This window comes from Dipodomys merriami, unplaced genomic scaffold (assembly GCF_024711535.1).
Source record: "Dipodomys merriami isolate MVZ:Mamm:240054 unplaced genomic scaffold, mDipMer1.0.p SCAF_11, whole genome shotgun sequence".
Taxonomy (NCBI): domain Eukaryota; kingdom Metazoa; phylum Chordata; class Mammalia; order Rodentia; family Heteromyidae; genus Dipodomys; species Dipodomys merriami.
Window position 1 is genome coordinate 35,947,470 of NW_027202382.1, and position 22,047 is coordinate 35,969,516.

General features: G+C 49.3%; 1 protein-coding gene and 1 non-coding gene across 4 annotated transcripts in view; one reads left to right on the forward strand and one right to left on the reverse strand.

Annotated features, from left to right (window-relative positions):
* Nucleotides 1-1,021: 1,021 nt before the first annotated feature.
* Nucleotides 1,022-22,047, forward strand: part of LOC138820865 (gelsolin) — a 43,674-nt gene continuing 22,648 nt past the window's right edge. The window contains exons 1-3 of one of the 3 annotated variants that reach the window (XM_070012825.1): nucleotides 1,022-1,110; nucleotides 20,901-21,105; nucleotides 21,651-21,805. In XM_070012825.1, the coding sequence (XP_069868926.1) occupies nucleotides 20,910-21,105; nucleotides 21,651-21,805 (351 nt within the window). In that variant the 5' untranslated portion in view covers nucleotides 1,022-1,110; nucleotides 20,901-20,909. Of the gene's footprint in view, nucleotides 1,111-19,263; nucleotides 19,447-19,508; nucleotides 19,585-20,900; nucleotides 21,106-21,650; nucleotides 21,806-22,047 lie in introns of those variants that run through there. The other 2 variants (XM_070012816.1, XM_070012830.1) reach the window with 2 other exon arrangements.
* On the reverse strand, nucleotides 18,360-18,465 carry LOC138822409 (U6 spliceosomal RNA). Its single transcript, XR_011370440.1, has one exon. It is a non-coding gene; the product is annotated as a U6 spliceosomal RNA (small nuclear RNA).

Here is a 22,047-nt window from a genome sequence, read left to right on the forward strand (position 1 = left end):
GGAACTCCAGGTGTTGACATGGGTGAGACTCTGGGTTGCGCTTGACAGGTGAGGGCTGAAAAGGCTGAGCTGTTCCATCCATGAGGGGGCCTTCTGTCACCAATCTGTCAGGTACCCACTGGTCCTATGGCTTTCCAGGTCCTGTGTTACATCATAGGCTCAAAAGGGAAAGGAGCTAGAATCCTTGTTGGCAAAGAGCATGCCTCCTGGCAGAGGGAGAGCCCTACTCGCCTTGTGTGGCTGCCACTTGGCTCACTGATGGAGCAGCTGGATAATACAAGCACCGTGCTTAGGTATAGAAGTGGAGTGCACCACGACAATGCCCTGGGTACCCAAACTGCATGTATACAAGATGACAAGTTTATAGGAAAAAAAGAACAAGTCATTAATAATCACAGCCCATATGCACTGTGCACAACTCTTGACATTAAAAAAAATCTCTATGACTCTTTGCAATGGCCTAAATTCTAGTGCAGTCTAAGATTATCTCCCTTGTACAGAGAAGGCCACCAAATGAAGTAATTTGCTCAGGTTATCCATGTAAAGGCTACTGTGTAAAACCCAAGTCCTGAACTCTGAGGCTGGCTGAATGCAGACCTGCCCCAGGGCTGCCTCAATGTGCCCAGGAGATTCTAGGCTGGATGAACTGAGGCCTGGTAGCTTGAAGGAAGGTGAGAGTCCTGCTTGCCCTGCCCTGGAACTTGCCTGAATGTCCAATCCAGGGCCTTCTACTGATGGTAGAGACAGGGTTCATCCAGTACATGCGAGAAGAGGGTGAGAGAACATGGTTAGGAAGAGCTGGAAGAAAAAGGGTGCACAGTTGTGAACACTTACAGCATTCAAGGTCATGATCACTGCCTTCCAGGCTCTGAGGAGTCATTAGGAAACAGGTGAGTGGACCCGCTCTAGGTCGCCCCCACAGGGCTGGCAGCTGGTATGTAAGTACAGACTGAAATACCAAATGGGGATTTGGCTAGCTGACCTTTAACCCTGACATGGAGATTCTTGGGTTCTTTTCTAGGTACTACTGATTTCTGTTGTGAAGTATTTCCACCACAGCTACAGCCCCTCCTCCACGGAGCACCTCTTCTCCTTGTCCAGCCCTGGGAGGTAGGTAGAACAAGGTAGACATCTGTTATCGTCATCTTATGCCCAGGTGAAGTCCACTGAGGACCACTGTCTGGAGTCTACTACAAGGCCTTCAGGGTGGAAGCAGCTGCTGGTGGTCTCAGGGGACTCAAGAGGAGCTCCAACCTCCCCCACCCCCAACACACTTATGGCCTACACTGTACCTGACCACATTTCCTCCTTACCACCCTCAAGAGGAATCCAGGCCAGGGTGGGCAGGCCATCCAGGCAGACAAGGACTGGGTTGGGTGCCCAGATGCCTGGCCACACCCTGGTTGTGCTGCTTTCTTGCTTCCTGACTTTAGGAAAGTCACTTTCCCTCTCTAGGCTACTCCGTAAATACTTGGAGGAGGGGTGTGAGGGGGAGGGAAGGAAGGGCAGGAATGCTCACTGTAGGTTGTGGAAAGGTGAGAAAAGCTGGGTGTGGCCACCAGGTCCTTGGCTTGGGCTTGTTGACTGAAAAGTATGAGTCAGGGACTCTGGATGAGTCACCTCCACCTGGCTGGTGGCAGGGTGGGGTCAACCTGATTTCCAAGTGAGAGCTGAAGTTGGCTGGGAAGTGGGGACCATTGCAGAATCTTGGGCTGAAAGCCAAGCAATTCTTTTTTCTCAGTCCAGCTGGCCCTCAGTTTCTCCACCTGTAAGATGGGTGCATTATTTTCCCCTTTTGGTCAAAGTTGAATTTCTAAGTATGGAGAGAGCCTGGAGAGCACCTATCACCAACTCTGTGGCTGGCTACCAAAAAGGGAAGGGAATGACTTTATACAGAGCTTCCTGGTGGAGCACAAGCCAACCATGGTCCGGGCTGTTCCTCTTTCCCAAAGCTGACATGATAATCCGTCTGAAGGTCTCTAGGGAACTTTGTCCTCAGAGCTAGGGATCCCTAGAAGGCCCAAGGAATTTTAGACGCTGTTGGAGATGGTGCCTCTGTTCTAGGAGTCTTGAGTCCTTTTCTTTTCTCCACCACATAAAGAATTATGAGGCAGGAAAAGTGGGAACAGAGGCAAAGTGTACGTGAAAGTGAGAGAAGGTGCAGAGAGCCTCTTCACTGTTGGTCGGTTGGTTTGAGTCCAAACAGATTCTTGGCTGGGAGGGCCATGCACGCGGTGTAAGTCCTGTCCACCTGCTTCCCAGTCAAGGAGGGCTGTGGAGGAGGAGTGTACAGACTAGATAGTCTGTTTGTTTCCTGGTGGTTAGGGGCATTGCTTCCCTCAGGGTTTATCTCAGCTTTCCAGGGCCCCCCAGGAAGAGGAAAGGATGCTCTTTTTTGGGGAGGGGCATGGGGATCACCGTCTCTCCCTATCTGCCTAATCTTTCCCCTTTTTGCCTCGCTCCTGCCCTGCCTGTCAATGAGGAGTGCATAGCAGCTCTGCTCCACGCTGCCAGTGCTTTTGCTGATGGTGGTACCTGCCTCTTGCCTGTCCCAGCTCTGCGGACCCTGAAGGGTTGTAGGCCAGCCGTAGGCCCCATTACCTGAGAGTTCCGTGTGTTTGGTCCTCTTCCCCCTTCCGTATCACCACCTCACACCCACTTCATGGGCTTGGGTTCAACCAAGCAGCCCCAGGACCAAACCCTCAGGTTTTCTTGGCCTCCATCTTAGGTGCATGGGAATCTAGATGCTCTTCCTCAGCTTTGGAGAAGCTTGCATTGATTACCTTTTCTTCTACCTTTCTTTTTTTTTAATATTATTTTTAAGTAGTTGTACAGAGGAGTTACCTTTCAACAAAGCAGTTTATGAGTACAGTGCATCTTGATCAGTGTCAGCCCTTTCAACATCCTCTCCCATCCCTCTCAACCCACCTCTTCCCTTCCTTTTCTTAATTATGTAGGATATGCTTTGAACTTGATGATTGCATTCTCTTGCCTTCTCTTCATTTGTCCACTCCCCTCTCTTGATTCCACCCCACTCCTCTGTGATTACCCATTTCCTGATGTTTATTTTGTTGCAGTATGAGCCTTTCTAAAGAATTACACCATTTGAATTCTCCCCTGAATCTACTTTTTTTTTTTGCTAGTCCTGGGCTTGAACTCAGGACGTGGGTGTGTCCTTGAGCCTCTCTGTACTCAAGGCTAGCACTCTATCACTTGAGCCACAACCTCACTTCCAGCTTTTTCTGAGTAGTTCACTGGAGATGAACCTCACAGGCTTTTCTGCCTAGGCTGGCTTCAAACCATGGTCCTCTGATTTCAGCCTCTTGAGTAGCTAGAATTATAGGCATGAACTGCCAGTGTCCAGCTGAATATGCCATATTTTAATTAATATATTTATGTATACTTGAATACCACCCCAAAGTATTTATTTATATATTTATAAATTAATTCTAGCTTCCACATATGAGAAAAAAATTATTCTTTGTCTCTCTGAGCCTGAGTGTACATGGTTCTTTCCAAGTGTTTCCATTTTTTTTTGCAAACAATGTAATATCATTCTTTCTAATGCCACAATAAAATTCCACCGTGTATATACCACACTTTTTGATCCATTCATCCATTGAGGGCCATCTGAGCTGATTCCATACTTTGGTTATGGTGAATCTTACTGCAATGAGCATGGTTGTGCTGGTGGCTTTATTGTATTCTAGTTTGTAATTTTTTAGATACATGTCCAAGAATGGGATTGCTGGGTCATTAGGTAGTTCTATGTTTAGTTTTTTGAGGACCCTTCATACTGCTTTCTAGAGTGGCTGAACAAATTTACATTCCTACCAACAGTATATTAGAGTTCCCTTTTGGCTGTATCCTTGCCATAATCTGTTATTGTCTGTAGCCTTGATAATGGCCATTCTAACTGGGGTGAAGTGAAATCTCAGTGTTGTTTTGATTTGTTTTTCCTTTATGGCCAGACATATTGATCATCCTCTACCTTTCTGACTTTAGAGCCCTGTTTTTCTGTCTCAAATGTTCTCAGTATTCTGATCATCTTTTTTGTTGAGTTATAGAAATAGGTTCATTCACTCTTCCATTCATTCATGGATTAATTTGATAGGTATTTAGGCTAAATCTGGGTACTGGAGAATCAGCAAAGGATGGAACTTTTCTGTCTTACCTGAGTGGTACAGTAGAATTACTGGCATCATAGATTCATTCTGACTTCAGCTGTGAAGGAAATGATGGGTTATGGAAGCAATTTGGGGTGGGTGTGTTGAAGCGGGGGTTGTCTTGTCTGGTCAGAGCAGAGAAACCTTCAAGGCAGAGCCTTTAAGAGGGAGCAAGGGATGGCAGAATGAGCAGGGAAGGGAGGCTTGCTGCAGCACAGAGAACACAGGACTGGCCAGATCATGCTGCTCTTGAATTTGCCTTTTAGGCTGGCCACTGGGAACCATGGAGAGACTTAATTAGTAGAAGCCTTGAAAGAGACAGGACCAGGGACCAGCCTGATGAATGCTGAGGATGTCATGTTGGGTTTTTCCAAACCCAGGTGTCCTGACACTGCCTGGTATGAGGCCTGGTGATGTTAGTCCTGGGAAATGTGAATCCCAGGATTCTTTCAGTTCTGCTTGTGTGTGTGTGTGTGTGTGTGTGTGTGTGTGTGTGTGTGTGTGTGTGTGTGTGTGTGTGTGTGTGTGTGTGTGTGTGTGTGTGTGTGTGTGTGTGTGTGTGTGTGTGTGTGCGCGCATATGTGCGTGCTGGTCCTGGAGCTTGAACTCAGGGCCGAAGCACTGTCCTTGAAGCTTCTTTTGCTCAAAGCTAGTGCTTTACCACCGGAGCCACAGCTCCAATTCTACCTTTTATGTATTTATCTTTTTTTTTTAGTAATTTATTAGAGATAAGCATTGACTGACTTTGAACCACAATTCTCAAATCTCAGCCTTCTGAGTAACTGGGATTACAGGTGTACACCATCTGTGCCAGCTGGGTTCTACACTTACCAGCCAAACCCTCTCTGACTTCTGCTCTGGAGAGGGAGGTAAACTGAGGCCTGGAGTACACAGTGATAAGTGCCAAGGGGCCTAGAGAGCCATTGAGAGCTCTTCATCCTGGAGTGATACACACTGGCCTGAGGATGGGGACACAGGCACTTTGGGTTAGACGGGAGTATGCAAAGGCCTGGCTGCTCAGAGAAGCCCTCTGTACTTGGGAATTAGTGAATAAAGTGTGGATGGAAAAGTGACAGGAGATACTGACAGGGAGAAAGAGGTTGGGAAAGGCCTTGAAAATCAGGCCTTCATCTTCTGGGTGCCTTGGAGCCATGGATGGGTCTTTTATTTTTGTTGGTTGTGGGGCTTGAACTCTGGGCCTGGGCACTGTCCCTCAGCAATTCAGCTCAAGGCAAGAACTCTACCACTTGAGCCACAGCGCCACTTCTGGTTTTCTGGTGGTTAATTGGAGATAAGAGTCTCATGGACTTCCCTGCTCAGGCTGTCTTTGAACCACAATCCTCAGATCTCAGCCTCCTGAGTAGCTAGAATTACAAGTGTGAGCCACCAGTGCCTGTCATGGATGGGTCTTGAGCTGAGGAATGACTTGAATGATGGGATTTCAATCTGAAAGGGTGGAGCAGAAATGCGCTGTGCTGGAAGCTGGCTGGAGACAATGAATGTCACCCGTAAAGCCTTGTCACTCTCGCTGACCCCACCAACCAACCCCCATTCACACTCACAGAGCAAAATTCTCATGTCTGTCCCTTGTTCCTTATCCTTGCTCCATTCTGCCCCTGCTGGCCAAAAGCCTGAGTTGTCCACACTGCAGCCTGGGTGTGGTTAGGACAGTAGGTCTGAGCCTGTAGCCAGCTCTGACCTGGATTCCTGTGTGCCGCTTAAACAAGGTCTTCAATCCATCTCGGCCTCTGTTCCTTGCCATGAAGTGGGGGTGAGGGAGAAGACAGGGAAGTGAAGTCTGTCGCCTGTGCACAGTCATGGGACAGCCAGTTCATCTTGATATCTTTGTTGGCCCCTTACAGCTCAGTCTGTCATCAGCTGCTCCTTGGGGAGCTCTTCTTTTGGACCATAAATATGTGGACATCTTGAGCAGCCCTCACGAAGGCCTCTAGGGGACATGGACGGGGTGGAAATGTCTTTAGCATTGATATCTGGCTCAGGCCAAGCACAGGGGTCTGGATTGGCCTATTTGTACCTCTCTTGCCAGCACTAACACAAGATGAGTGTATCAAGCCAGCTTGCAGGTTTCTCAAAAACACTAAATGAGAAAGTGAATTTAAAGAATGATCATAGACCTGTGAGCATCATCCCACCAAACATATTCATCTTATGGCCAAGGAATCTGGGTCCCCAGTAGGGTCAGTGATTTACAAAACTGTGGACTCATTCATTTTTCTTTAGCCCATTGCAGTTCCAGTTTAAAAAACAGGACCATGCCTGGTGCCAGTGGCTCATGCCTGTAATCCTAGCTACTTAGGAGGCTGAGATTTGAGGATCATGATTCAAAGCCAGCCTGGGCAGGAAAGTCTGTGAGACTCTTATCTCCAATAAACCACTCAGAAAACTGGAAGTGGTGCTGTGGCTCAAGTGGTAAAGTGCTAGCCTTGAGCTGAAGAGCTGAGGAGCTGAGGGACAGTGCCCAGGCCCAAAGTTCAAGCCCCATGACTGACCAAAAAAAAAAAAAAAAAAGACCAATTTTCATTGCCCAGAGTGGTCAGGTAACCCCTGTAATTCCTGCATGTGGGAGACTGAAGAGGAGGATCGTGAGTTCAAAGCCAGCCTGGACTATTTAGTTGATTTTTTTTTGTCTCAAAAAGTCAAAGGCCAGGGATATATAGCTTAGGGGTAGAGTGCTTACACTCCATGCACAAGGATCTAGGTTTGATCACTAGTGTTATAAGATAGATTCATTAGTGAAATGAATTCTCAAGTTGAATAGGGAGAGAGGAACAGTAAAATGGTCCTCAAGTGGCAGAGGCTACCTTCAGACAACACTGGGGAATATTCTGCCTGAGGGTACACATCTGACTTTCTTAGTTCACATTTGGAGAAACTGAGGTCCAGAGAGAGAGGAGAGAGAGGGGGAGGGAGAGAATGGCTGGCCCATGGTCCACAGAGGGTGAGGAGCAGAAAAGAGACCCAGGCCCAGCTTTGGTATCAGCAGTAGGCAGGTGGAACTCTTCCCCCTCAAACCCACCCCACCCTTAAGAAAATACAGTGGAGCATGACACTGGGTTCCTGAGGAAGTTTTGGTGTTTCATTGTGTTGGGGAGGAGGATCATTTCCAGAACTGTGTGTGCCCCTGGTGCCTGCGGTGTTGGGCTTGGCACAGCTATTTTGGACAAAGCCACAGGCTTGTATTCATAGGCTGATGGGATTAGGTTGGCCTGTGTTAGGAGGTCACCACCTTTCTTCCACTCAGCCCAGCCGTGGCAGAGGAAGAAGCCTTTGGGGGAAGTTGGGACCCACAGGTGAGCAAAAAGAGAATTGGGGTAGAAGACTGCTAGGAAGAGGGACATGGAGGCTCCTAACTTCCCAGCTCAGTCACCAGGCAGATCTAAAGAGATGAGTCCTGGTCCCACCTTGTTCTCTTCCTGCATGTTGGGGACTCCTCACAGCCTAGGACCGCAGCTATGGTGGAGGGCCTCCTTCCCACCTGCCTGCCCTCTCATCCGGCCACACCTCCCCCTTGCACAGACCACACCTCCCAGCCACCCTCTACCTGCTTACCAGTTCCTGTGCCTGCAAAGACAAAGCTGGGTTCATCCTTCAAGTCCCTGCTCTAATGCTCACCTTTTGTGGACTTCCCACTGCCCACAGCAGCTTGAGCCATGATGGTGTTCCTTGTCTGTGTTCCTCACTGGGCCAGGACATACCATGGCAGGGCTAGGAAGGGAAGGGAGGGAAGGAGGGAAGCAGTAGTACCTGTCCTGGCTACTTACCTTGCATATCTAATATCCATCTGCACAACCCTCTGGGCTTTAGCTACTTTTTTTAAAGATGCCAGGGCTGGGTACCTGTGGCTCACACCTATAATCCTAGACTCAGGAGGCTAAGATCTAAGAATACTGCTTTGAAGCCAGCCAGGACAAATTCAAAGACTCCTATCTCCAATTAACCAGTATGAAAAACAAAAAAAAACCCCAAAACTGGAGATAATGATTCAAGAGACTGAGCATCATCCTTGAGTGAGAAAAAAACTAAGTCAGAACATGAAGCCTCGAGTTCAAACCTCCTACTACCACCACATACACACAAAAATAAAGATGCGAGAAGAGAATAATAGTCCTGAATGCAAACCTTGTTCTGCACTTCCTAACTATTTAGCCTCCTATTAAACAGCTCCAAGCCTCAGTTTTCCTATTAATTAAATGGGATAATGCCAGTCATAGGTCTTGGGGAGAATTCGACCAGACAGTGCCTGTTATGGTATCTGGTTCATCAGCAGGAGGAATTAGAGAAGTGCTAAATGGAAAAGCTGCTAATATAGGGCCTTGCACAAGTCGGTGGCCAAGAGGAGAGATGAGATCTGGAAAATCCTGGCATCCCGCTCCACCCTGCACCTCCCCCCCACCCCCAACCAGTCCCCTGGGCCTATCCTGTTCCCCAGATCAGGGGAGCTTTGTGTGGGGATTGTTTTTCTTAAGAAGTTTCCACTGGTGCCAGGCGATGACTCAGAGTCTGAGTCATGAAGATTGAGGGCCAGGGAGTTGTGGGAAGAAAGGAGGAGGAGGGAGAAGAGAAAAGGGAGAGGAAGGAAGCCCTAGTTCCAGTCTTGGCTCTCCCACTGTTTGATCCACCAGACTTGATAAGCTCCCACTCTTTCCTGTTTGGCCTCAGTTTCCCTACGTGTGAAAGGAAGGTGGTGGGCTTTGTTGAGTGGGTCTTACTGGTGGCTGAGCCTTAGAATCAAGCCTCATTCAGAGGTTCAGATGCACACGTTGGGTGCAGGGGGTGTGGCCTGGGAAACTGTCCTTTGCCTGAGCATGCTAGGGGAGTTTCTGCACACCTGAGCTCCAGAGGTGTTCCCCAGCTGCCTTCTGGGGTTAGTGGCTCCAAGCTGGGGCGGCTTGACAAGGGACGGCTCTTGTGGAATGTTTTGGAGAGTGGTGTGTGGGAAGGGTGGGGCTCCTTATTTAAAAACAACAATAATAAATTTTAAAAAATCAACAGCATGAGCAAAAACAGACCAAGAGAAAAAAGGAGAATAATGCCAATGGATTTTTATTTGTTTGGGGAAAATTTTTTTATCTTATTACTTGTTACTATTAAAGTCGTTTAAACCCAAAACAAAACAAAACCCCAACAACAACAGCCAGTAACTCCCATCTATAATTCTAGCTACTCAAAAGACTGTCATCTGAGGATCCCTGTTCAAAGCCAGTCCAGGCAGGAAAGTTTGTGAGACTTGTATCTCCAGTTAACCACCAAAAAGCTCTAAGTGGAGCTGTGGCTCAAGTGGTAGAGTGCAAACCCTCAGCACACAAAGCTCAGGTACAGCCCCTACGCCAGGAGTTCAAGCTCTCGCACCAACACACATAAAAAAGGAAAAATACAGGAAGAATAAGTTTACAAAATAGTAAAAAGTAAAGAAACAATATTCTAAAAATATAGTTTGCATAGTTCTTTGAAATAAAATCACATATATTTATGTAACATCTATTTTACTCATTTTCATTAATCCAGTGATTGTGTGTGTGTGTGTGTGTGTGTGTGTGTGTGTGTGTGTGTGTGTGTGTGTGTGTGTGTGTGTGTGTGTGTGTGTGTGTATGTATGTGCTGGTCTTAGGCTTGAGCTTAGAGCCTGGCATTGTCCCTGAGCCTTATTAACTCAAGCCTAGTTTTCTATGCTCTTTACCACTTGAGCCATGCTCCACTTCTGGCTTTTTTTTTTTAATCTGTTGCAGGGCTTGAACTCAGGTTGCTGTCCCTGAGTTTTTTCACTCAAGGCTAGCACTCTACCACTTTGAGCCACAGAGACATTTCTGATTTTCTGGTGGAGACAAGAGTCTCAGACTTGTCTGCCTGGACTGGCTTTGAACTGTGATCAGCCTCCTGAATAGCTAGGATTACAGGTTTGAGCCACTAGCCCCCAGCTGAATGTGGTGATTTTTAATAAACGTAATTATACAACTACCCGGTTTTGGTTTGTTTGTGTGTTATTGAGATAGGGTCTCACTCAGTAGCCCAGGCTGGTGGTGGCCTCAATCTTCTTGCCTCAGATTCCTGAGTGCTGAGATTACAGGCGTGTATCACCATGTCTTGCTTATGCACTCATCTTCAGAACCAATCTTGAGAACATTTTTATTACTTCATAAGGATCCCTTGTGCCTGCTTGCAACCAGTATCCTGTCCACCTCATGGCTAACCACTCATCTATTTTGCCTCTGAATGCCCAGATCCTGTTCTTTTCCCAGCCTCATGCTTCTGGCTCTACAATCCTACTCAAAGTATTTCTGTGTTCTGACCTTCGGATTTCTCCTCAGTACAAGAGGGAAGAATTACTCCCCCTGCCCTTGCAGGGTATTGTTTGAGTTTTTCCCGATGTGTACAAAGTGTTCTATGCACAAGAGGAGCTGGGGATGTGGGAGGGAGCCCGGCACATAGAACATTCCAACAGCCCTAGTTAACATTATTATTATTTATGATGATTATTATTTTATTACTATTATTTTATGTATGTATTTGTGTGTTTGCATATGTGCCAGTACTAGGGTTTCAACTAAGGGCCTCTGACTCTTTGCTTGGCTTTTTCACTCAAGGTTGGTTCTTGACCACTTGAGCCACATCTCTATTTCTCTTGCTTTCTGATAATTAATTGGAAATAAGAGTCTCATGGACTTTCTTGCCCAGGCTGGCTTTAATCCTCAATCCTAGATCTCAGCCTCTAGAGTAGCTAGGATTACATACACAAGCCACCGGTACCTGGCCTGAGCATTGTAAAGCACTCATTCTACACTAGGCCCAGGGCTGAGCATCTCACCTGCATGATGGACTTTTGTTCTCCAGGATGGCCCTGATGGGTTAATACCATTTCATTTTAGAGCTGAAGAATATTAGGCTCTGTTGAGGGTCACATAGACAGACTGTCCCAGAGCCCATTCTTTTTAGCCATTGTATCAAACTACCTTCTACCCTTTGGGCTATGAATCCTGGAGCCAGAGATGGAAATGCAGGTTTAGGACACTTACTGCTAAGGGCTAGGACCAGGAAGGTGCTGTGGACAGGGCATCCATGAGACATGATCCAAGAGAAAAGTGACATGGGATGCAGCTATCAGGTAGAACCGCCCCCTCAGAGCAGGGCATGAGGAATCCAGGGCCAGATGTGTGTGTGTCCTGGTGTCGAGAGCATGGTACAATGTATATACTTAGACACGTGGTCCCAGCAGTGTGGGACCTGAGCTACGGTAGCGGGTGGGCTCCAAGGCTACACTGGGACTCTCTATCGTGGCAGTGCTCAGGGCTCCAGGAAGCAGCAGCAGGGGCCTTTTTCCTCCTCTTCACAAAGGGTTGCCTGTTTTTCCCTTCCTCCTGCCTGTCTCTGGATGCCAAAGAGTGGGAGTGTCCCAGAGGGGCAGTGGGATCTGGAGCATGCCCCAATACCCCATTAGCTTGGACAGGGGTCAAGTCCTAGGGCCAAGTGCATGGCTCAGGAAGGGCCTGCCACACCCCTCAGATCCTCTTGCTTAGACCCAGCCCACCAGCATGGACTGGGACCAACAGAGCCCAGTAGTTTTCCTCCACGTGGTACTTACTCCCTGCTCTCCCCTCCCTGGCTTTCACTGTGGACTGTGGGCATGTTGTTGGTGTTTCTGGGCCTTGGGGGACAGCGAGCCTGATTGTGGCTGGGGCTGTGGAAGCAGAGGTAGAAGTTGCTGAGAGCTGTTGAGGAGGCAAGTGGACACTCAGGAGAGGCTGTGGACCGGAGGTGGAATTTCTTGAGCCCTCCTGGCACCCAGAACTCATGGTTTTGTTTTGTCTCATCCTACAAGTGCTTGGCTTTTTCTGCTCAATACTGATGCTCTACCACTTGAGCCACATCTTCACTTCGGGCTTTTTGCTGGCTAATTGGGGCTAAGAGTCTCAGATTTGTCTGTCTTGGCTCCTTTCAAACCTGGATCTTCAGATCTAGCCTCTACCACTTGAGTTACTGCTCTACTTCTGGCTTTTTCTGAGTAGTTTATTGGAGATAAAGTCTCACAGACTTTCCTGCCCAGGCTGCCTTTGAACTGTGATCATCAGATCTCAGCCTCCTGAGTAGCTAGGATTTCAGGCGTGAGCCACTGGCGCCTGGATCTCTCGTTTGAGACAGTCTTGCTATGTACTTCAGGCTAGCCCAGAGCTCACTACATAGCCCAAGCTGGCTTCAAACTGGAAATCCTGGCTTTGCTTTCCTAGCCCTGGAATTATAAGCCTACATCACCACACCTGGCATCATACCTGCCTAAGAGCAACTTTACTAACACTTAATCTACATTAAACTCTGTGTTAAAACCCAAGTGTGTTTTACCTGGTTCAATTCTTAAAGCAAGCATAGGAAGAAGGTACTGTAATCCCCAATTTACAGATGAGGAAATGGTGACACAGAGATCCAAGATGACTTGCTTAACTCTACTAGCTAGTTCAGGGGTAGATTGCCCCCAGACTTTTCTGTGGGAGCTCTTCTCCAAAACACACCCATGGGTCCCTCCCTTTGTTTTTCTCCCTCTTGGAAAGTCCTCCCTCTGTGGAGCTGCCCTGTAGCTTCTCCTGCTCCATCTGTTCCTGGCTGGGGCATCACAAACCCTACCTTCCTTTGCCAGCAGACCTACCTACAGTCGGTGTCCTCCGAGTCTTCTGCAGGTTCGAGTCACCGTGTCTGCATGGTGTGCATTTGTATTTTGCCTAGGTTCCCTTGGCAGGGTCCAGGATCCTGAGTGGGGAGGGAGGACGGGACAGGATAGAGAGGCTAGGACCCAATTCTTTGGATCCCCAAGTCTCCCGGGGTAAGCTCCTCCCCTAAGGCAGGGGAGAGCCCGCTGCTGCTATGGATCCTGGCACCAAGGGCCCCGGGGCTCACACTATGGATGGCCAAACCTTGCAGCTTCCAGGGCATGGGGTCAGGAAATGGTGGGGCGGGGCCCCTCTGGATGTCCTGCCCTGGCTTGCTGCATAAGGTGGGGTTGGTTCTGGAAGATTGGAGAGGGCCAGTGGCTTCAGTCCCTGGGATGATTGGCCTCTTAGAGGTGGCATCAGCCAAGACTCACTGGCCGTCTGCCCAATTGCTGTCCACACCCAGGATGAACTTGGCCAAGGCAGAGGCCCAGCTGGCCTGTCAGGGAGCCCTGATCCATAGAAACCTAGACTTCGGCTCTGGCCTGGTTGTCCAGAGACCTGAGTTCTAGGTTTGTCATGCCAGGCACTGGCTTTGTGGTCGTGAGGCATCATCCTCTTTTTCTTGGTGTTGTCATAACAACAAGGAGAAACTGATGCTCATTATTGCTACCCAGCCCTGCTCTGGGTAGTGTACTCAGCCCTCCTCACCCCACCTCCACCCCACATTCTGCAACTGGACATCACTGTCCCTATTTGTAGATGCATTACCTGAGACTCAGAGAGGGAAAGACCTTGCTCTAGGTCACACAGCTCAGTCTTGAACACAAGTTCCACTGCAAGATGCATAGACTTCCTCACCCCCCTCGTTCCATGCTGCTCTTCCTTGGTGAATGTGTTTTTGCCTCTGTGCAAGCCAAGCAGACTGTTCAGGAAGACAGTGCTCACTTTTGGGGAGGTTCTACTGAGTGTCAGGCCTTGGACCCCCTCATGGCTTCCTCGGCTCAGTCTCATCCTCCCCCATTTTATAGATGAGGAAACTGAGGCCTTCATCGCAGGCCACTCGATTCTAAAAGCTGAGTTCTTTCCAGTCCACAGGGCTCGCCAGGACCTGTCTAGGCCCTGTCCAGTTTCTCTGGGTTTCATAACTGGCTTCTCTGTTTACTGACCATTGTCCCTGCTGGCAGAGCCCTAGGCCAGAGGGGCGGGTGCTCCCAGGAGGACTAGAGAGAGAAACAGTGTTAGCAAAAGCAAACAAGCTGTATGAGAATGGCTGGCTGCCTGGGAAATCCAGAACAACAGTGTTTGAGATGAAGGAAAAGAACAGGGTGGTGTCTTCAGGCCCAGCCAAGGTCTTTTGTATATCATGGCTGGGGGGTGGAGGGGGTGGGGGGTGCGGATGAGGCTACGCCTAGTGGATGTTAACCATACTGAGAGACCCAGAGAAATACAGAGACTGGCCTGAGGTCAGTCACAGAGAGAATGAGGGTCTAGGGCCGGTTGTAGATGGCCGGGGTGGGGGGGGTTGGGGTCAGCCACAGTCCCCCAGGGTCTGCAGAGGAGTGTGGGCTGTACCACTTCATCCTGTAGTGGACACTGGATAGCTGCTAAGCGTGTGGCACTGAGCAGGATGAAGATCAAGATGGAGGTGCAGCAGATAGACTGATGGAGGAAGTTGGTGGGGAGTCTGTCTGTCCCACGTCAAAGAACCCGTGCTGGACCTGAGTGCCATGTGTTACAAGGAAAAGACTACAGTCTGTCCTCCACTTAGTGGCCCAAACCTTTGTCCTGGACACTCATGGCTTTCTTGGTGCCTCCTCCTGTTAGAGACTCCTGACTACCAGCTTGGCCTGGGCTTGGGTGGTTTAGCAACTACAACTTGGAGACTCTGTAGGGTGGCCCTACTCCTGCCAGGCGGTACCAGGGCTCCTGCCTGGTCCCACTGGCTTTGGAGTGGGTTGGATGTATGTTCAAATCTCAGTAATACCTCCTTCCAGCAGACTGACCCTGAGTAAGTGACTGTCCCTCTCCAAGCCTCAGTTTCCCTGGCTTGGCATGCTGCTCTTCCTGGCTTAAATCAGAGGTCCTGGGCTATCTGATTCAAAAGGACCCATAGGGGTGACCTGATCCTCTCCTCTGACCTGCAGCTTAGGGACATGTACATTCTGGGTATGATTGTACAGCCAGCATTGGGAGTGCTGTCCTGGAAATGAGACTTAGACTCAGACCGCAGCGGGGCCCCCCTGTTTTTTGTACATGGAGACACTGAGGCCAGCAGATGGACAATGAACTGCCCAAAGCTATCCAGGAAGTCGTTGATAAAGCCAGCCCTGGCATGGGGGAGGGGAGGTGCTTCAAGAGAACCTGAGTTCTCTTGAACCTACACATCATCTTCTAGGCAAGGAACCGAGTCAGTTAGTGTTACTCCACCTTCCTCCCCACGTATTGGTGTCCTCTTTGAGGGTTCCCCACCCTGGGGGTCCTAGAAGGCTAGGACCAGGGACCAAGTTCCAAACCTACAAGGCAGGCAAAGCTGCAGGACCTCTGTGATCATTAACCTGAAGCTAGGGACCCTGGACTGGTGGTCACTGACCTTGGGGTCTAAGCTGAGCCACCTTGGCCTGTTAATCACCAACTGGGCAAGTCCCAGCCACACTGTTCTATAAGGGGGGCTGCTCAGCCAGGCAGGCGGGCTATCACTTCAGGTTCCCTTTGTGGGGCTGAGAGGATAAGGACATTTCCTCTTGATGTTCACTTGCATTTTCTGAATTGTCTAAGAAGCAAGTATCCCTTTAAGTCTAGAAAGCATTGTTTCTATACTGAGTATCAGTGGGTCATACCTATAATCCTAGCTAATCAAGAAGATGACATCTGAGGATCGCAGTTCAAAGACAGGTAGGGCAGGAAAGTAAGGGAGACTCTTTATCTCTTAACTAACCAGCAGAAAAGCCAGAAGTGGAGCTGTGGCTCCAGTGGTAGAGTACCAGACTTGAGTTGTAAGTGCTGAGGGACAGAGCCCAAGCCCTGAGTCCAAGCTGTAGTACTGGCATACACACACACACACACACACACACACACACACACACACACACACACACACGATTAGTGTCCTATAGGAAAAGTAAACTATATTGGATGTATGCTTTTAAAGTTTTAATACCTACAGCAATGCTTTTTGAAAGTTTTTCAATGATCATCTTTAAGTAGTCGGATAAATGAGACTCAATTCAGCATGTCAACTTGAGTATAATGCATCTGAAAACTTTTTTCCCTGCAAGTGTCATGAGGTATACTTTGCATGTCATACATAATTCGTTCACTGTAAGTGTACAGTTCCATGATTTTTACTAGATTCTATCGTTTGTGTCATTCTCACAGGAATCCATCACTCTGGAAAGAGTGCTGATAATTGCAGTGATCTGGGTATTTCCTTCAGCTTCAGGCAAGCCTCGCCATGTCCTAGAGTGAAATCTTTTTCATCCTTTCAACGGGCTGCCTGAACAGTTTAGTGTTTATTGACTTCTTGTGGGAGGTCTGTGAAAAGAGGAATAGGAGAAATTATTGTTCTACAGTTTGCTTTTTTTTTGTGCACCTGGATGTGTCTCTGAGCTTATTGAGTGCCTACTGTGTGCCTGGCACCATCGAATCAAACTTATTCTCCCCCCCTCCCCCCACAGCTGCATAGTGGTTCATTGTATGGCAGCTCTATAATTTATTTAAGCCAGTATACTTGGATCTTTTCCAATTTCCTCCAAACAATGCTTCAGTGAACATCCTTGCACGTATATGTTGGTGTTCATCTGTAAGTAATTCTGTAGGAAATGTATGTTTTGAATTTAAACAACCAACTTGCTCTCCAGAGAGGTGACACTGGCTTATGTAGCCATCAAGAAGGCATGAGCAGTGGGCTTAAATCTTCCTGCGAGGAGGGGAGACACTCTGAGTCTAGCCCAGGTCGGTCTTCTGCAGGCTTCATGGGCCTGAGGGTGGGCATACCCAGGCCATGAAACACTTGAGAACTCAGCATCCCTCTAAGGCTCTCCACAGACGCCCAATGAAGTTGACTCTTCAGTGTGATTCATAGGTCTCTGGGGCACCTGCCTCCCTGGCCAGCCCCATCTCCTCGTATCCCCTACACATCAGCTGACCCTCATTATTCCCTGGACATGGCCTGTGTTTGCCTGCCCTTTGCCCAGTCTGTTCCCTCCACTTCAAGGCCCAGATTATAAGTCCCCTCCTCCACGAAGCTTCTTCCTGTGGTGGCAGTTGCCTTCTCTCCACTCTGTATTCTCTTAGCCTTTGATCTGAGCCCCACTTCCCTCTTAAGGAGGAGGAAGTTGTGGATGGGGAAGAGCAAATTTCAGCCACATTAGATAAGAAGCTTTCTAACCCAGGTTCCAGGAGGAGTTGGGATGGGTGACTGTTTGCCCAACTGCAGGCCAGGCTGTTTTTATAGGAATAATCTAACCCTAAGCAAGGGCAATGGCCTGCAGTAGATAGGGAACCAGAAGTATGGAAAAAAAGCAAGTAATGTACAGAAATCCAGCCCAGGTCTTCAACTTCTTACTTCCCATAATGCGTGGGAGAAGATTGAGACTCTCCCTTGCCCAGGAGAGTGGTACAGAGAAAGCAGGCGACCAGCTCAAGAAGCACGGGCTTCTTATCTGCAAGACATGAATCTAAAGTGTTCCCCATGGGAAGAGATAAAGAGTATCAAAAAAGAACAACTTTGTACATGGAAGTAACTTCAGGTTTTGTTAAAAATAAACCTTTTTAAAACAGATGCGTGTTTTGGGATATGGGTGGCTCACGCCTGTAATCCTAACTACTCAGGAGGCTGAGATCTGAGGATCACAGTTTGAAGCCAGCCTGGGCAGGAAAAGCCCAAAAGACTCACCTCCAAGTTACCACAGAAAGCCAGAAGTGGAGCTGTGTGCTCAAGTGGTAGAGTGTTAGCACCTTAAGCAGAAAAAGCTCAGGGACAATACCCAGGTACTGAGTTCAAGCCCAAGTACTGGCACCAAAAAAACAAACCAAAACAACAACAAAAAGCAAAACAAATGAATGTTATTTAACGGCTGGGCACTAGTATTTCATGGCTATAATTCTAACGACTCAGGAAACTTGTAGTTCGAAGCTAGCCTGGGGAAGGAAAGGCCATGAAATTCTTTTTTTAAAAATTGTTATTGTAAAGGCGATGTACAGAGGGGTTACAGTTCCATAAATCAAGTAATGAGTACTTTTCAACAATGTCACCTCTTCCCTCCTTTTCTGTTTTTCCCTCCCAACCCCTCCCCCACTAGTTGTATAGTTCATTTCCAACATAGGGTCTAGAGAGTATCACTGCTGCATTTGTTCACCCTTTGTCCCTCCATTTCTGTGCTCCCCCTTTTTCTCCCCCAAACAGATAAACTTACATAGACTCACAAGACAAAAGGTACAGAAGTCAAAAACGACAAAGGAGAAAAAAGAAGTAAACAACAAAAAAAACACTCTTGTTTCCATTTCTTGGAGTTCATTTTGATAAATATCATTTTATAAAAAATATAGCATGCTTGAAATTTGCAAGTCATCCTTATGCAAGAGCCAGACTAATCATCTCTGTATTGTTCCAATTTTAGCAAGTATGTGCGCTGAAAGGAGCACCATGAGATTTCTATCTCTTTAATTAACCATTTAAAAAAGCTGTGGTTCAAATAATAGAACACCAGTGGAAAAAACTAAGGGACAGTGCTCAGGTTCTGAGTTCAAGCCCCAGTATTGGCACAAAAAGAGAAAAGCCAAAGTCTGTTAGGGGCTGGAAAGCAGCCTTGGGCTGGTTTGGAACTCATCCCCAGATCTCAGCCTGCTGAGTAGCTAGGATTACAGACTTGAGCCATGTTGCCAGTCTCCGTCTCTGACCCACCCTGCCCCTCTCTGAGGTTTGCCTTCCCTTCCTGTAGTTGGTGGCTATGCCAGCTGCCTTGGGTGGGAGTTCTGCCAGAGCTACTGTGGATTCAAGCCATTTGAGTAACACCGGGCTCTTCCTAAGTACTCACTCTGAAAACTATGTTCTGACATACCATTATGCAGAGAGCTTCAGGAACATGCTAGGTACAGAACGCAGGGGAGGCTTGCGGGAAGTCACACGGAAGGAGACCGGAGATGGGCTCCCCATCCTTCTTTCTTGGATCCACTTAGCTAGCCCTGACCTAGCACCTGCTGTATGTCAGGCTCTGGGCTAGGTCTCTGCCCGGGGAGGTTCGAGACCTCGCCCAGGTCGGGTCGGTCCCAGTGGCAATCCAGCTGTCTCCAAGATCCAGGATAGATCCCCGCCTCTCCCCACCCCCTCCCCACTTCCCCCGCGGGGATCAGGGCACAGCGCCCTGCCCTGCGCCCTCCCTGCGGGGCGGTCCCGGGTTTGGGCGGACTGGGCGGGTAGCTACTTAAGGTCTGGGGACGGGAGGCTGTGAGGCTACGGACCGGCTCAGACATTGCACTGTGGCTGCCATGGCGCTGCACGGCTCCTCCGCGCGGCTGGGCGCGCTGGTCCTGGCTCTGTGCGCGCTGTCACCTGCCCTGGCGGCCACCACGTCTCGGGGTTCAGCCCCGGCGCCAGCACCCCAGGGGAGGGGGACCCAGACCCGGGTGAGTGCCCAGAGGGGGTTCCCTCTCCCCCCCACACGGGGGCTCCCGGAGTAACTCTCTATTGTAAGTTCTTGCAGATACAGCGCTAGGAAAAGGGAGTAATTCAGGTCTAGAATGGAAAAACTGTTTTGTTGCTTTGTAAGTATCTCTTGCTGCTTCTGGGCTCTGGCCAGGGGAGGGGAGCGGGGACCTCAGGGGACCAGGGCTGCTTCCCTCCCTGCAAGCTAACCTTACTTTAGAAGGACTTCTCCCTCACCCACTCATCCCTGCAGCCCTGTTTCTCCTTTTCCTTATCTAACTTCTGATGGCCCCCACGGCTCTCCTCCCACCTTCTGATCTCTTCTCCCATGGATTCCCTCTCACTTACTACTTTCTCTCCTTTTCTCTCTCGCCAAGTCCCTTCCCTCTTTCCTGTATCTCATCCCTGTCTGCTTAATTGTCATCCCTATTTATTCTCCTCTCTGCTCTTTCTCTCTGGTGATAACTACTCTTGGTCTTTCTGCCTTCCTGCCTATCCCATCTTTCTGATTTCTCCCATCTGAGTTTTGCTCCCCTCAGATCTCCCTTCCAGCCTGTGTGACCTGAGCCTGCTGGTTTCTCTCCTCTGGTTCTAGCTTAACCATCCTGCCCGTCTCCATGCACGCCTAACAAACAACCTTTCTCATCCTTGACCGCCCCTCCAACAGGCTCCTGCAGATGCAAGGCTGTGTCCTCTCCACCTTTCCCAAGAAATGGGACTGCGGGGTGGTGGGTGGGTGGAGGACTGGGTGGGGGGCAGGAGGGAGGAGGCAGACAGTGCAAGAGGCCACTTGGGCTTAACAGGCCAGTCCAGTCCCTTCTTGGCAAGTGATAGCACGAGTCATGTTCCTAGCCTCAGAAAGGCTGGGCCCTCACCTTTCTTTGGTCTTCGATTTCCCACAGTGGGGCTGGATGATGAACTCTCTGAGGGCCCTTTAGCTCTTAACAGCCATAAAGGCACCGAGAGGCATAAGATGAGTCCCGGGGCTCCCTAGATTTGCCACTCTTGGGGGACAGGGGAGTGGGGAGGTTTACCTGTAGTCCAGAAGTGCATGCTCCCTTTGGACAAGTTTCTTCCCTGGCAGAGTTGGTCTACCTCTCTGTGCCTCAGTTGTTATGATCAATTGATAATAAAAAGGGAAGGGAGAAGAGAGGCAGAGACCCTGCCTACTTCTTCCCTATCATCTACCCTCTGACCTAAAAAACCAGGTGAGGGAGTCCTGCACGAGGGACCCATGCTAGTCAAGGCTGAGGATTTAGAGGATAATCTCTCAGCTTTCTAACTCTCAGAAAAGGGTCCACTTGCCTTGGCCACGGGGACAGCTGGAGGCCCAAGTGAGAGGCTCTTGGTGCTGGAACTCAGCCTCCCTCAAGCCCAGGGTCTCTCCCTGCCAAGACTTCCGTGTCTGCTGAGCCTCTGCCCCCTCTCTCCCCAGCCTGGCAGCATGGTGGTGGAACACCCTGAGTTTCTCAAGGCGGGGAAGGAGCCCGGCCTGCAGATCTGGCGTGTGGAGAAGTTTGACCTGGTACCTGTGCCCCCCAACCTCTACGGAGACTTCTTCACAGGCGATGCCTATGTCATCCTGAAGACGGTGCAGCTGAGAAATGGAAATCTGCAGTACGACCTCCACTACTGGCTGGGTGAGGCTGACCCACCCAGCCCCTGCCCCAGTCCCAGGCTTCCCACCCCCATACAGCAAGAACCATTGAGGTACGGTCCCCCAGGGCATGCCAGCAATCCAAGTGATGACTGGGCCCTAACTATAGGCCAGGCCCTTGCTAGTAGTTGCTGCACCCCAGACTCTAGAGCCTACTTGGCTCTAGAGCTCAGATCCCAGCTCTGCCCCTCACCTCTGCTCTGCCTTTGGCTAAGTTCACCATATCTCTGTGGATGAGACTCATCCATAGAGAAGAAAGGTGAGGGTGAACACCAGTTTTGAGGACCCTGGATCCCCTCCATAACTTCTATGGTCCAGCTCCAGTGACGTCCCCTTCCCCCGCAGGTTTGGGACCTGTATAACGTAGCTCTGTTCTGCAGTGCTAATTGTCCTGTGTTCCCTCACTAAGTTCACAGGAGGCAGCGGCTTGCTCAGCTTCCATGACTGGACCCAGGCAGTGCTCCTCTTTTCCCTGGGACTTGAGACCACCTTCCAGAAGCCTGGCTCATGCTTTTCTAATGTCTCTAGGTGAAAAGTGTAGCCAGGATGAGAGTGGGGCGGCCGCCATCTTTACCGTGCAGTTGGATGACTATCTGCATGGTCGGGCTGTGCAGCATCGTGAGGTCCAGGGCTTTGAGTCGGCCACTTTCCTTGGCTACTTCAAGTCTGGCCTGAAGTACAAGGTGAGTTGGGCTCCATCTTGTTTGAGTGTCTAGGACATATATATGCCCCAGTGGCAGGATGCGCTCAGGTCCATGCTCTTCTGGCCTCGTGGAATGATGGATGGACAGGCCAGAGGTCGGATTTGGAGTCAACCAGCCCTGGGTTTGAATTTTGAACTCTTCCTAACAGTGTGGTCTCGGATAAATCAGCCTCCATCTCTAAGCTTCTGGGGAAAAGAAAATTTCCAGTGACATCATAGGGT